Source organism: Lithohypha guttulata, assembly GCF_036872675.1.
Source record: "Lithohypha guttulata strain CCFEE 5908 chromosome Unknown scaffold_2, whole genome shotgun sequence".
NCBI classification, from domain to species: domain Eukaryota; kingdom Fungi; phylum Ascomycota; class Eurotiomycetes; order Chaetothyriales; family Trichomeriaceae; genus Lithohypha; species Lithohypha guttulata.
The window spans coordinates 1,268,389-1,280,062 of record NW_027042751.1 but is presented as its reverse complement, the minus strand read 5'-3'; the positions used below and the strand labels follow the sequence as shown (position 1 = coordinate 1,280,062).

General features: G+C 49.1%; 6 protein-coding genes across 6 annotated transcripts; 2 read left to right on the top strand and 4 right to left on the bottom strand.

Annotated features, from left to right (window-relative positions):
* Positions 1-83: 83 nt before the first annotated feature.
* On the bottom strand, positions 84-2,480 carry OCT1 (Mitochondrial intermediate peptidase; the record flags this gene model as incomplete). Its single annotated transcript, XM_064896952.1, has 1 exon — positions 84-2,480. The coding sequence occupies one exon, from the start codon at positions 2,478-2,480 to the stop codon at positions 84-86; it is 2,397 nt and encodes a 798-aa protein (XP_064755902.1).
* Positions 2,481-3,301: 821 nt separating this feature from the next.
* On the top strand, positions 3,302-3,651 carry LTR64_002581 (uncharacterized protein; the record flags this gene model as incomplete). Its single annotated transcript, XM_064896951.1, has 2 exons — positions 3,302-3,380; positions 3,428-3,651. The coding sequence occupies 2 exons, from the start codon at positions 3,302-3,304 to the stop codon at positions 3,649-3,651; spliced, it is 303 nt and encodes a 100-aa protein (XP_064755901.1).
* Positions 3,652-4,044: 393 nt separating this feature from the next.
* On the bottom strand, positions 4,045-4,976 carry FMN1 (riboflavin kinase; the record flags this gene model as incomplete). Its single annotated transcript, XM_064896950.1, has 2 exons — positions 4,045-4,593; positions 4,860-4,976. The coding sequence occupies 2 exons, from the start codon at positions 4,974-4,976 to the stop codon at positions 4,045-4,047; spliced, it is 666 nt and encodes a 221-aa protein (XP_064755900.1).
* Positions 4,977-5,307: 331 nt separating this feature from the next.
* Positions 5,308-6,843, bottom strand: ICP55 (aminopeptidase; the record flags this gene model as incomplete). Its single annotated transcript, XM_064896949.1, has 1 exon — positions 5,308-6,843. One exon carries the CDS (start codon positions 6,841-6,843, stop codon positions 5,308-5,310), a length of 1,536 nt encoding a protein of 511 aa, XP_064755899.1.
* A 319-nt stretch (positions 6,844-7,162) lies between these two features.
* On the top strand, positions 7,163-7,983 carry LTR64_002578 (uncharacterized protein; the record flags this gene model as incomplete). The annotated part of the gene is made up of 2 exons (XM_064896948.1): positions 7,163-7,226; positions 7,274-7,983. 2 exons carry the CDS (start codon positions 7,163-7,165, stop codon positions 7,981-7,983), a joined length of 774 nt encoding a protein of 257 aa, XP_064755898.1.
* Positions 7,984-8,893: 910 nt separating this feature from the next.
* LTR64_002577 (uncharacterized protein) lies at positions 8,894-10,188 on the bottom strand (the record flags this gene model as incomplete). The annotated part of the gene is made up of 2 exons (XM_064896947.1): positions 8,894-9,973; positions 10,024-10,188. 2 exons carry the CDS (start codon positions 10,186-10,188, stop codon positions 8,894-8,896), a joined length of 1,245 nt encoding a protein of 414 aa, XP_064755897.1.
* Positions 10,189-11,674: the final 1,486 nt, after the last annotated feature.

The following is an 11,674-nucleotide window of genomic DNA, read 5'->3' as shown; positions in this document are numbered from 1 at the left end:
CGATAACACCTGATGACGGGGTCGCAATGTGGATGTCTTCGCACACGGTTCCTTCTGCTATCTTACACTCGAAAGTGTGATATCTACATCTGTCCCTCAGATCCAGCACCAACTCCCCATTGGCCAACCAAGTCCATCGCTTCTGATCCACCTTCTCCCAGAATGCCCTTGCCTTCTCCCATCAGACCTTCCAAGCAGAGCCAGGGATCTCGACCTCCTCCCCATTTCAAGACTTCCTGCTTGAAACGTTCTCCAGCTTCTCTGTCTATTGCGCCACCGTCCTCGCCGTCACGGAACACAGCTCGCCAGACTTGCCTAGCAATAGCTCTGTCGAAGAGATATGCATAATAAGTCGCGCCGTAACCATAGAGATGTCCGAAGAAGCCTTGCCACGCTGTCCCGGCTGGTTCACGTACGCTACCGTGCCTGTTCCATACATCATGAAATGCGGCAGTCGTGTCGTACTGGCCTCCTACTATACCTGCCATTGGGCCTTCCGCATGATAGACTTGATCGAGCATAGCCATGAGGATCTGCGTCTGGTTGTCCCAACCTCCAGACAGCTCGGCCCTATTCTGCTTCTCCTGACGCATTGCACGAATTAGTTCATATGGTATCCTTTCATTCGTTTCCCAGTGACGAGCGAATAGCTTCAGCACAGACGGATCAGACGCAAAGTATTCCATAAGCACAGAAGGCAGTTCCGCAAAATCTGTAGCACATCTGGTGCCTGAGATGCCTTGCATGGAGGTCTGGCCTAGAATGCTATGAACAGCATGTCCCATTTCATGGAACAAGGTGGTCACGCTAGTAGGCGACAGTGTGGAGGGACCAAGTGCACTACTGCTATTCGCGAAGTCGCATACTAGGGCGATAACGGGTGTCTGATGATGTCTTGTTTGACCAGTCACTTGGTCAATAGACGTACGGACTGGCATACCCAGATTTAATGCTTCGTTCTCACTCATAGCTTCTTCGACCTCCTCCGAGGAGATCTCTCTCGAGCACAGCAGCGTAAAGTGTGCAGGATTTGGCATTTTTCCTGGCCTAGAAAAGAGATCACAATACATGGTTGCAATGTGCTTATCGTCGTCCAGATACACGTCTAGTCGCCGAACATCTGGATGCCAGACCTCACCAATATTCGTTTCCCTGGGCACAAGTCGAATACCATACAGGGACTGGAAAAGACTGGACAATCCTTGTATCACATGGCCAACTGCGAAATAGTTGTTCACAGACTCGAGCAGACGCGACTTGGTGGTCAATCCACGCGACATATTTTGAACCTTGAGTTGATGCACCAAGTACAAATGCTCCCAGGCCTCTACTTCTGTCGCATTAGGATCTTTCGATCGTTTGACCTCTAATAATTCTGCGAGCTCTTTCTGTACCTGCCCTCGATTATTTGCACTTAGAGATTGCAGGAATTTGGTCACAGCCTCTGGTGTCTTTGACATCTTGTCCGTCAGCGTCAAATGAGCATAACTTTCATAGCCTGTCAGCTTGGCTAGTTTTGCACGGTTGATAAGAAGCTGCTCGAGTTTTCGTATCGTAGACTTCGAGGCAGTTCTTTCCGCCGTATAGAGCTTCTGCTTGACATCTGGGTTGTGAGCAGTGCTCGCGATGTGCTTGGCAAGGTTACTGTGGACCGGCACATCTGTCTGAATCCATCTAGACATATTCTGTAGACATCGAGGATCTACTCCTGCCATTTGCGATTTCGATACTCTCACGTTCCTGTTAGCATAATCCATGTTGTTAACAAAGTCAGTTCCAACATTCGCAATGTCGTTTGAGATGCTGACAAATTCCTCGCGATGTGAGTCCGGCAGATCGATTCCAGATTTGCTGAAATCCCTCATCAAAATCATGGCAACCATCCGCTCCTCCCTAGTCCATTGTGACTGAACTTCAGGATTGTCCCAAGCCTTTTTTAACTGCTTGTTCAGGCCCGTGGTAGTATTGAGCTCGTTCATATATTGAAACATCAGTGAGTAAGCAGCACTCGCAGCAGCCGCGACACTCTGGTTTGGGTGTATTGTTCGCACAAAGTCTGAGAGGTCGATGACACGACATAGCAAGTCGCTCAGCCGATCTAAGTCCCGTGGTAGCCTCTTATATTGTTCCAAGGTAGATGCAGCCAATATTCTTTCAACCAGCACCTTGCATTTACGCAGAGAAGACTCAGCGAACCTCTGGAAACCTCGGGGTTCCGTAAGGTGTCGGTTTCCTATCAACCCTGATGTCGTCTTCGCTTGTGACGAGAAGTCTTTCCACGCCGATTGGTTGTTGAAGACATCTCGAAGTGTCGATTCTTCAGCCTTTGCAGGTTTTGTGGCTGCTATATATGCGCCGTCGAAAGATCTGCTGGGTGGGATACGTGAGGAGGTTGTAACACTGGCATTAGTCCGTTTCTGGGTTTTGTGCAAGCATCGCGGACATGTCCAAGTCGATGCTCGTTTTGGTAGCGTGTTCATACTGGTCTTCGACCCGAGATCATGTCCCTTTTTGCGACCAAGAAGACCTCCCCGTCCAAAACCTGTCGCGAGTTTCCAAAGGTGACTTGTTGGCGTAGATACAGAGTGGCACTGTCTGATCGCATCAACTGCGGGAAGGCAGGAGCGGCCGGTACTTTATCGCGTCCTTTCCGCCAAGCCTGCATGAGCTGCCTCAGGTAAGCTTCTAAGGAACTTTCAAGATCTCAATCCCAGGAACTAGACCCTGTCGCGTTCATAGTTAATACTTCGTACTATGGCTGCACGAGCACGTATATTTAGGACGGTACGATATCAGGTTTGCTGCCACTTCAAGAACTAACTTCAGCAGGGCGCAATCCTACTAGCAGCTGGAAGCACGACCGCAGTAGCTGTGCCAAAGCGACCGATATGGGCTGAAGCGCCTGCCTCCCAAGATGTGTGTGTTATGCCACGTGCAGGAACTCGTGCCTTATTGACAGTGCTCCTAGCTGCCTCAGAAAAAGCCAATATATGCTTCACCTTCACACCCAAACACCATCCCGAAATACCAGCATGGAATCTCTGATCCTCTCACGAACACTCCTCCCTCAGTGCCGGAGGCCTCAACACCTACTCCTACAGATCGCCTAGAGAAGCAGATACGGAATGTTCGCTTATGGCTATACGACTCGACGTTAGTGGCTGAGAAATACTTGAATTCGGGTCTTACATTCTTCTTTCGAAAGGAAACCGATATAGCAAATACTATTGCCAGCCTAGCACCCAGTGCCGAAACAGGGGAGCAGCTACTACCTGGTTTAATATATGTCCTGGTTGCCACCATGGCTGGAACGATCATGAGCAGAAACCGCAATCTTCTCATCAGGGCCACGTTCCCAGCAGCCGTTGGGATCACGGCTGGTTAGTACTATGGTCTTTGTACTGATTTCTAGCTAACACAACCTTAGGGTGGATGTTGATCCCTGTGACCATGCGAAACACAAGCGAACTGATCTGGCAGTATGAGAAGAGAGTGCCTGCTATTGCTGATACGCATTTGACTATTAGGGGAGCAGCCATAGAGGCATACGGCAAGTTGCGGGAAAGTACCCGAAGCACAGTCGAGTGGGCCGATAAGACAGCGGTTGACACAAGGAAGAAGGTAGAAGATCTCGTTGGCGAAGGCAAATGACCGGTCCTCTGTCCACTTGCACAAACCACTTGGAGGAAGTTAGGAGTACTGATGGAAGAAGCGTGCGTACTGGGTTTAGCCACATTCTTGAGGCGATATTCGAACCAACGATCCTGTACAAAAGTAAGTTTATAGGTCGTTTTTCAAGGATAACCAAGTGTTGAAGATCGATAAAAGCGAATGCCTTCTGAAACTTTGGACAAAGTTCACGGATATCCCTAGCTCTCCAGCTTTATTACAGGACGTTGACGCTGGTGTCCGACAATCGCTGGAGGTCTCGAAGGGCACTCGTTCAACATAGCTTGATTCATGCCAGCACTGCACAGAGGTTCGACAGCTCAAATAGTACTTCACTATACAACTCATCGCCCAACCTACGCATTCACAGCCATCTCACAACTTCCCCTCTTCAACACTTCCCTTCTCATCCTGCCCAAGCACCTTCCTCTCCACCTCTCTTACATCCTCCCCCGTCATACCCCTCGCCCACCCAAAATCCCTCAACCACTCCTCCCACCCCTGATGCGCCTGCAACTCCCACTTCTCCCTCTTCATACTCCGCTCCGCAACCTTACAATCCGTCATGATATCCTCGATCAAACTCTCCTTACTCACATAGTCATACTCCGGCCTGATAAACCCCAAAATCAACAAGTTCAGACTGGAGCCGTAGAAATCTCGCTCGAACGAGTGTAGGACGTGGATCTCTATGCTGCGGGTTTTATTGCCGTAGTATGGGTTGTAGCCGATGCTGAGGACGGAGGGGTAGATTGTGACTGAGTCGGAGGTTGAGGCGGGTGTTGCGTTGGGTGTGGTGGTTGTTGTTGTCGAGGCTGGGGATGGTGGGTGGTGGAGGGAGGTGTAGCCGAAGTAGATGCCGGTGGAGAGGTCGGGGTATGCTGAGAGACCTTCTGGTGGAATGTTGGCGGTTGGTATGCCGAGCTGGATTGAGAGGAGTTAGAAATTGTGGTTGTCAATATGGTGAAGGTGGAAGGATGAGTCTAGATATGGGCTTGACGTTCAGTGATAGTTTTTGTCTACGCCTTGTATTCCTGCCTATGCAGTAGCGAGAACAATTCAAGTTCGCGTGATTGCTGGTCAATTGTATCGACGTCGCCTCTTGGTACTTCATGTTATCGACCTCAAAAACCACGAAGTGACACGGTGTGCAAGTTACTGAGGCTCATAGAGTAAAAGGCATAACCTACCTCTTTGCTGCCTCGTCCAAAGCCTTTGATCACAGGACCTTGCAATTTTATAGGGAATGGAGCCTCCGGGCCACTGTCAGGCCCAGCATAGTCGTCGCGGGGTCCTTCTGGTCGCATATTTGTGTTTCGCTACAGTACTTTGACCATGTAGGTACAGATAACGATTTCTCGAGCTGTGAACTAAATATTTGTCGTGTTGGTGTTTTAATGATTGGTCGAGGATCATGATTGAATGCTGGAAGCGAGTGACTACTGACATAATGGAACTGGACCCACATGACTTTGATGGATCAATAAATTTGCAAGTCAAGTCTATCTGCAGATCAAGTTCGTCAGCCAAAAAACCGTAAATGTGTCTATCTAATAAGTGCAAGGCGTTTCCCCAAAGGTGGAGATGCCCACGACAAGAAGCAGGTTCCTAACGTGTTCGAAAAGATCCTCAGACATCCTAATCGCGCAATGCTTCGATCTCTTTAATATCCTTTACAGCCTCACTTGTCAGAACGAGTGGCTTCTCCTCGCCCACAGCCACACTATCCTCGATCCGAATAGCCATATTCCGGAAATGCTTTGGCCATCTGTCTTCGTCAGGCACGTAGATGCCAGGCTCGATAGTGATACAGTGACCTTCCCTGACGATCGCCTTCCTCGAGTAGCCCGCAGTATCATGCACGTCCATGCCTATATAGTGACTGATGTGATGCGGGAAAAGCGTCTCGACTGCCTTTCCTGACATGTCAAATCCGATTTGTTTCAAATTGTCGGTAAGCAGGTTTTCGGTTATGCTGTGAAGCTTATCCAGTGAGACATCCGCGTCTGCTCGACACATACTTACTAGCGACTTTTGAGCAATTAGAACAGCAGAGTATAGATCTCGTTGCGCCGCCGAAAACTTCCCCTTGACGGGCCATGTTCGTGTAATGTCTGAAATGTAGCCCCCTTTCTTGCCAGCTGCATCAATGAGCACCATCTCGTCGTCGTGCAGGACATCATCGTTACGAACATAGTGAATGCCTAAGCCGTTCTTGCCGCCTGCGACGACTGGCTCGTAGGCGATCTGGTCGCAGCCATTCGTGATAAACTTGTAGCGCAGATATGCATCCAAATCTCTTTCACCCGTAAAGGATTGTCTCATCGCATCTGTATGGGCTTTGCCCGACATTCGCCCTACACGGTGCATAAGCTCGATCTCGGCAGGACTCTTGTACGCTCGAAGCTCGTTGATAATGTGTCGTAGCTGCTTGATCTTTCTCGAATCGATGAGTTCTGAAAAGTCTGTCTTCCGCCTCGGAGTACCGTAGAGGAAACGCCATAGTCCGGACACGCCCTGATCGGGCTGAGTAATGTCCGTGAAGACTTGGGTAGCATCACTCAGAACTCGTGGCAGGATTGTCTTTATGCTCGAAATGTCCCCAGTCTCATCCGCATTAAATACATCCACCGCAGCTTGTGTACCGGATCTGCTACCCTCCCATATCTCGGCCTTGCGATCTTTCTCTCTTACGTAGAGATGGAAGAAGTGGCCATGGGCATCCTGACTCTTGCCTATCACGGCGAGCGCTTCTGGCTCATTGAAACCGGTTAGGTACAAGAAGTCTGGATCTTGATGAAATTCGTGGAAGCAACTGCCGGTTCGCTGGACAAGCTCAGCGGCTGCAACAACTGCTACTGCGCCTTTCGGCAGCTTCCCAGCAAGACGAGTGCGCCGATCATAATATTCCTGAGCTGTTATGCCTGGTGTGAGTTCGCCAGGTTGCAGGAGGTGCGGATGAGTCTCGTGAAGGGGTTGTCCGAAGGAGAGTTCGCCAGCGTGGATGGTAGTTGTTCCGTACGATCTGCAAATCTGTGCGATCTGCCCCCCTCTAGCATAAGACCATCTTCCTGCTACACAGGGAAGGCGCGCCTTGCGACTCACCGAGACACAGCTTGATAGACCACTAGTCGATCTGCCTATGGACCTGCAGATGGATCGACCATAGAACATGCTATGGTTGATGAATATCGAACATATGAGGACGTAATTCAGACGACGTGCAGCGAGACACACGAACCTTCGTGAGTTCGGTTATGCATGCCAGATCGAGATATTTTGTGGGGCTTCACCTCCAGTCTTGTGCCGCAACTACGCCCAATTCAGCGAAGGCAGATGGACATATGCGTATAAGGAAGCGCACCAGTCATGAGTCACCCTATGGTCATACGTTCAAGCAGGATGTACTAATGAGACAATATCTTGCAGGAAATCGGTATCTCATGAAACATTGTCAGATACAGCAGTATTACGACATTGAGTGATAGCCAGAATGGGAAGAGCATATGAATATCCCAAGAAGCCTCAAAACACAGTCAAAAGGTACAACAACAGAGGTGTGAAATCTGTGAGCATACGCCTAACGCAGACTGACCACGGATAGGGACATACGAGCTCGGTCCAATACACTCAGTTATCAATAGCTCTAGGGTGCTCCATGTCTCCTTCGCTCCCTCTCCGGATGACCCTTTTCCAGCGATTCTTCCCATGATAGGTTTCATGGGCTCATATGACTATCCCTCCGCGGGTCTTGATGAGCCTCTGGACTGCTACCTCCATGGATATGTCAGCGCGCGCCTCATGCGACTTGCCCGCGACTCGGAGAAAGGTCTGCCTGTATGCATCGCGGCGACCAAAGTTGATGGCATGGTTTTGTCCCTGACTCCGAACTCTCACAGCTATAACTACCGCTCGGCGGTGCTTCAGGGATACGCCAGGCCTGTCGAGACCGATGCTGAGAAAGTCTTCGCCATGGAACTGATCACGAATAAGGTTGTACCTCGACGTTGGGAGCACACCAGAGTTCCACCAGACAAGGTTGAGATGACCTCGACCATGATTCTGAAGGTTCAAGTTGAGACAGGCTCAGGCAAAGTAAGAAAGGGGGAGCCACATGATGAAGCTAAAGACCTGGATAGAGAAGATGTAACGAGCTCAACTTGGACAGGTGTAGTGCCTGTCTGGGAGGCTTATGGCGAGCCAATACCGTGTGCTTCGAACAGGGTGAAGGACATACCAGAATATTTAACCTCGTATGTGAAGGATGCGACGGCGAAGAACAAGAGTGTAGCTCTCGAGGCTGCGAAGGAGTGACAGCATAAAGAGAGCATATCTAATCTGCACAAACACACGGCGTTGTGGTCTTTGGAATCAATCAAGATTTCACAGCAGACGACCCCAATCGCAACTCATGCTAGTCTTCAATTGCAGAGCACCTTCCCGCATTGATGAGTTTTTGTCACTTCTGTTTGAGTAACGAGAAGGTATGTACCGCAGCACTTGCCCCCTGGAATTTGATTCCCCGTCACGTGTTTGGCGAGCCGTAGAGTCCTGGCTTTCCACCAATCAAAATATCCCCCGACGACCACTTGGGAGTCCAGAACTTGAAGCTGGAGACCGGAGCAACGCAACCACTGGCAGGGAACAACCAGTGCGATAAGTACTCTTGTTACGAATATTCGAGCAAGTTCGCATGTGCAACCGTTTGTTCGTTCAACTTGTTGATCAAGACTGAGTGATGATTCTGCGATATAAATATCAGGACGTCGGTTTCGTCCAGAGGATAATTGAGGTTGAGTGATGCCACATTGGTGTAAATGAGTTCGGACGAAACACAAACGTGGAGCTGTAAAAGTTCTTTGGTATCATTAATGTCCTAAAAGGACTTTTACATCGTGAGATGAAATACGTATATTCTGACTCGCCTTTCAGGTTAGTACTTCTGCTTCAGCAAAGCCTGAACGTTCGGTTATTGCAATGCGAAAATGTATCAACATTCTATAATCAGGACCTATCAATACCGTGTCGAAGAAAAAGTTAGCGCCATATTTGTGGCGTGGTAAATGAATGCTTTTTTCAGATCCGAAGCACAGTCTGTACCTGATGGCATGGGTACGAAGCTCCACGCGCACTTGTATCGTTGTCAACAATAGCCCAGCACGATGATTGGACACTACTGCTTGATTACTACCAAACCTGCAGCTCATGAGTCTTGCGACCCATATCATTGCTGTCGACACAATTCATTGTCTTGTGCTCCAGCAGGCTGCTGATTGTGTCTGTACTCATTAGAAGATCCATCCAGAAGATTAGCAGAAGATCCATCTATAGGGTCTTGTACTGTGTCCATTCCTTGCTGGAATTGTTGCGGACTAGTACCTTGAGGCCCTGACTGCTGTGCCATGTACTGCGGTTGATAGAGGTCAGGAGTGGGCACAGCAAGGGGTTGTGACCAAGTCTGCATATGAGCTGCACCACTCTGTACACCTAACGGAGCTCGAGAAGGCGCCTCCCATCTTCTGCCGTACTGCGTCTGTTGTGTCAGGAAAATTGAGCCATCTTGAGTGGGTAGAGTTGCTCGACTTAGGTGATCGTTCGAAGGATATCTTGCATACAATAGCACAGGATCGACACTCAATATACTCGTTGAAGCAGAGTGTTGGTCAAGAGATGTATCGGGTTTCGGTGTGGCCAGCTGTTGTTGCTGAAGCCACGTAGCCATGCTTGCGTTATGTGATGCGAAAGCAGTGGCTGGCATAGACACAGCGTCATTATTCCATTGATGTCCAGATACACTTATGTCATTCCACGGGAGATAGTCGTTTCTCGTAAGATCGTCACCGGGCTCGACCTGGACCTGACGTTGTCCATGCGAACCTGCACGCGAAGCTCGGGGGCTTTCTGTTAACGAGAGGTTCGCTTCGGTATTTGTGTCCACTTCAGATGTTGCCTGGCTAGACCTGTTTTCAGTATCGAGACGAGAAGCCAATGCGAGAAGATCTTCGTCGTCGACGTCTCTCTTTGGTATATGACCTTGGTTCTGCAAGACATCCAGATTGTGTCTTAAATGCATGGCGATTTCCTGTGGAGGACGATCTTGCTGGAGAGCCTCTATTAATCTGTTAAGGCTTTGATCATCGTTGTGTTTGAGCGCATTGAGAACTCCGTTGAGAAGATATTGCAATCTCTCGTCCTCAGCAGAATATGTGATCCTTAAACGGCTTCGTACATGGGGCTTGGTTTCGAATTGACATATCAGTTCGGCTTTTTCACATGCTTCACAAGGACTAGGTTGACCTGAACACTGGGTAAAGGTTAATTGCACAGTCATCGCTGGTAGACAAAGTGTCGCACCTTAGTCTTGCGTCGTTGGCACTGTTCGCAAGCATTTGTCGTTCGAGAATTACGCCTCTGGCGCTGGCCTATTGATCTGCTTGGTCCACCCGTCTGAGTGGTGGATTGCCCATCAATAGCCGGCGGATAAGTCCTGTGGTCATCCTCCTGGAACGACCTCTTCATGGTATCGTCAGTCTTCGAAGAAACCTTGTCCGATCAGATCCAGGGAGAGGGAACAGATAGTGAAGTGGTAAAAACAGACACGTGGTCAAGATTTCTTTGGTTGATATGAAAAGGATGTCCAAAGTGCAGATGCCAGCTGGCCGGATGAAGCAGTGCCGTTTAGTCATCACTTGCATATCTACTCTTCTTGTCATCACGCACAGATGTGGCGATACTAGACAAGATGTACTCAAGGTCTTTATTGAGAGTTTGACCGCAGCCTGGATTTGCTTTTCCGGTCGTGTAAGCTGGACCGAGACCTGTTGCCATGTATGAAATTGTTTCGGTTGAGCGTGCGGGTAGCATTTGCTCGATCTAGAGTGCTCCAGGTCTGAGTCGAGTTAGTGCGTAGTCTTTTGCGAAGAATGCCTCGAAGATTGGCGCCTGGAACAATCTTCGTCCCGATATGCGGGTATTCAATCAAGCCCTCTCGACCGGATTTTAATCCCTGACCCTGTCAAATATGACGCTAGTCACCAAGGTCTCTAGATTGCACTATGCTAGTGTGCATTGTGTGGAAAAATTGTCACGAGCAAAAATCGCCCCAGGGCGCAATCTTATACCGATCAAGTAGTCTGTGCATGATTCCACGTTTCACAAGATGCGAAGGTCGAAATGAGATCCGAATCGTAGTGGAGCCGTAGGATAAGAAGTCCGTACAATTGCCGTCCCTAAGAAAGAAGTTCAGGTAGATGTCTTGAAGAAAATGCAACCAGGCATATCATTCGAGATTGCGACGTACGTGAGGTAGAACAAGACATGAAACATGACACTCTCCAGTGGCAAAGGCATTCTCATGCCACAGCAATCGACAGCATATCGAATGACCGGGTCACAGTTGACGTCTTTTTCAGTGGATGGTTTCCTCGGTGGCTACTAAGATGATTCTTTCGTTTGCGATGGTCGTTGAGCAGAAGCAGAGCGTGGTCGACACAGTTTCCCAAGGTCATCTTGTCTAGGTGATGATCCAGGAGTGGGAAGCTGATCCCAGAGAACAAAAAAACTAGTTTGCAATCATCGAGCGCTGCGGTCGTCTTCGTGGCAAGGTCCACATCTGAAAGAAATTCGCTCTGTGAATAATAAGAGATGTCCGAGTGGTGAACTCATTGAAAGCACGCAGCAGTCATGCTGATTGGCTAATTTCATATTCATCCACGACGCGTCGCCGTACGCGCTTTCATTAGTGCCAAGTTAAGTCCTATCGAGTCCGGGATTGCCTCTGTTACTATGGTCTCTTACAACAGGTCTGGAGAACGATATCCTCGCATCAATCTACACACATCTCACCGTCTTGTCGTGGAAGTACTCTAAGATCGATGGCATACTCTGCATTAAAGCCCAGCAACCCAACCAAGAATACTGGCATACCCTGCTAAGCCCAGCTGCCCACAAAATTCGTCTATGCAGCCATGCAATGAACGGATAAAAAGAATGCTCCCGCTTAAAC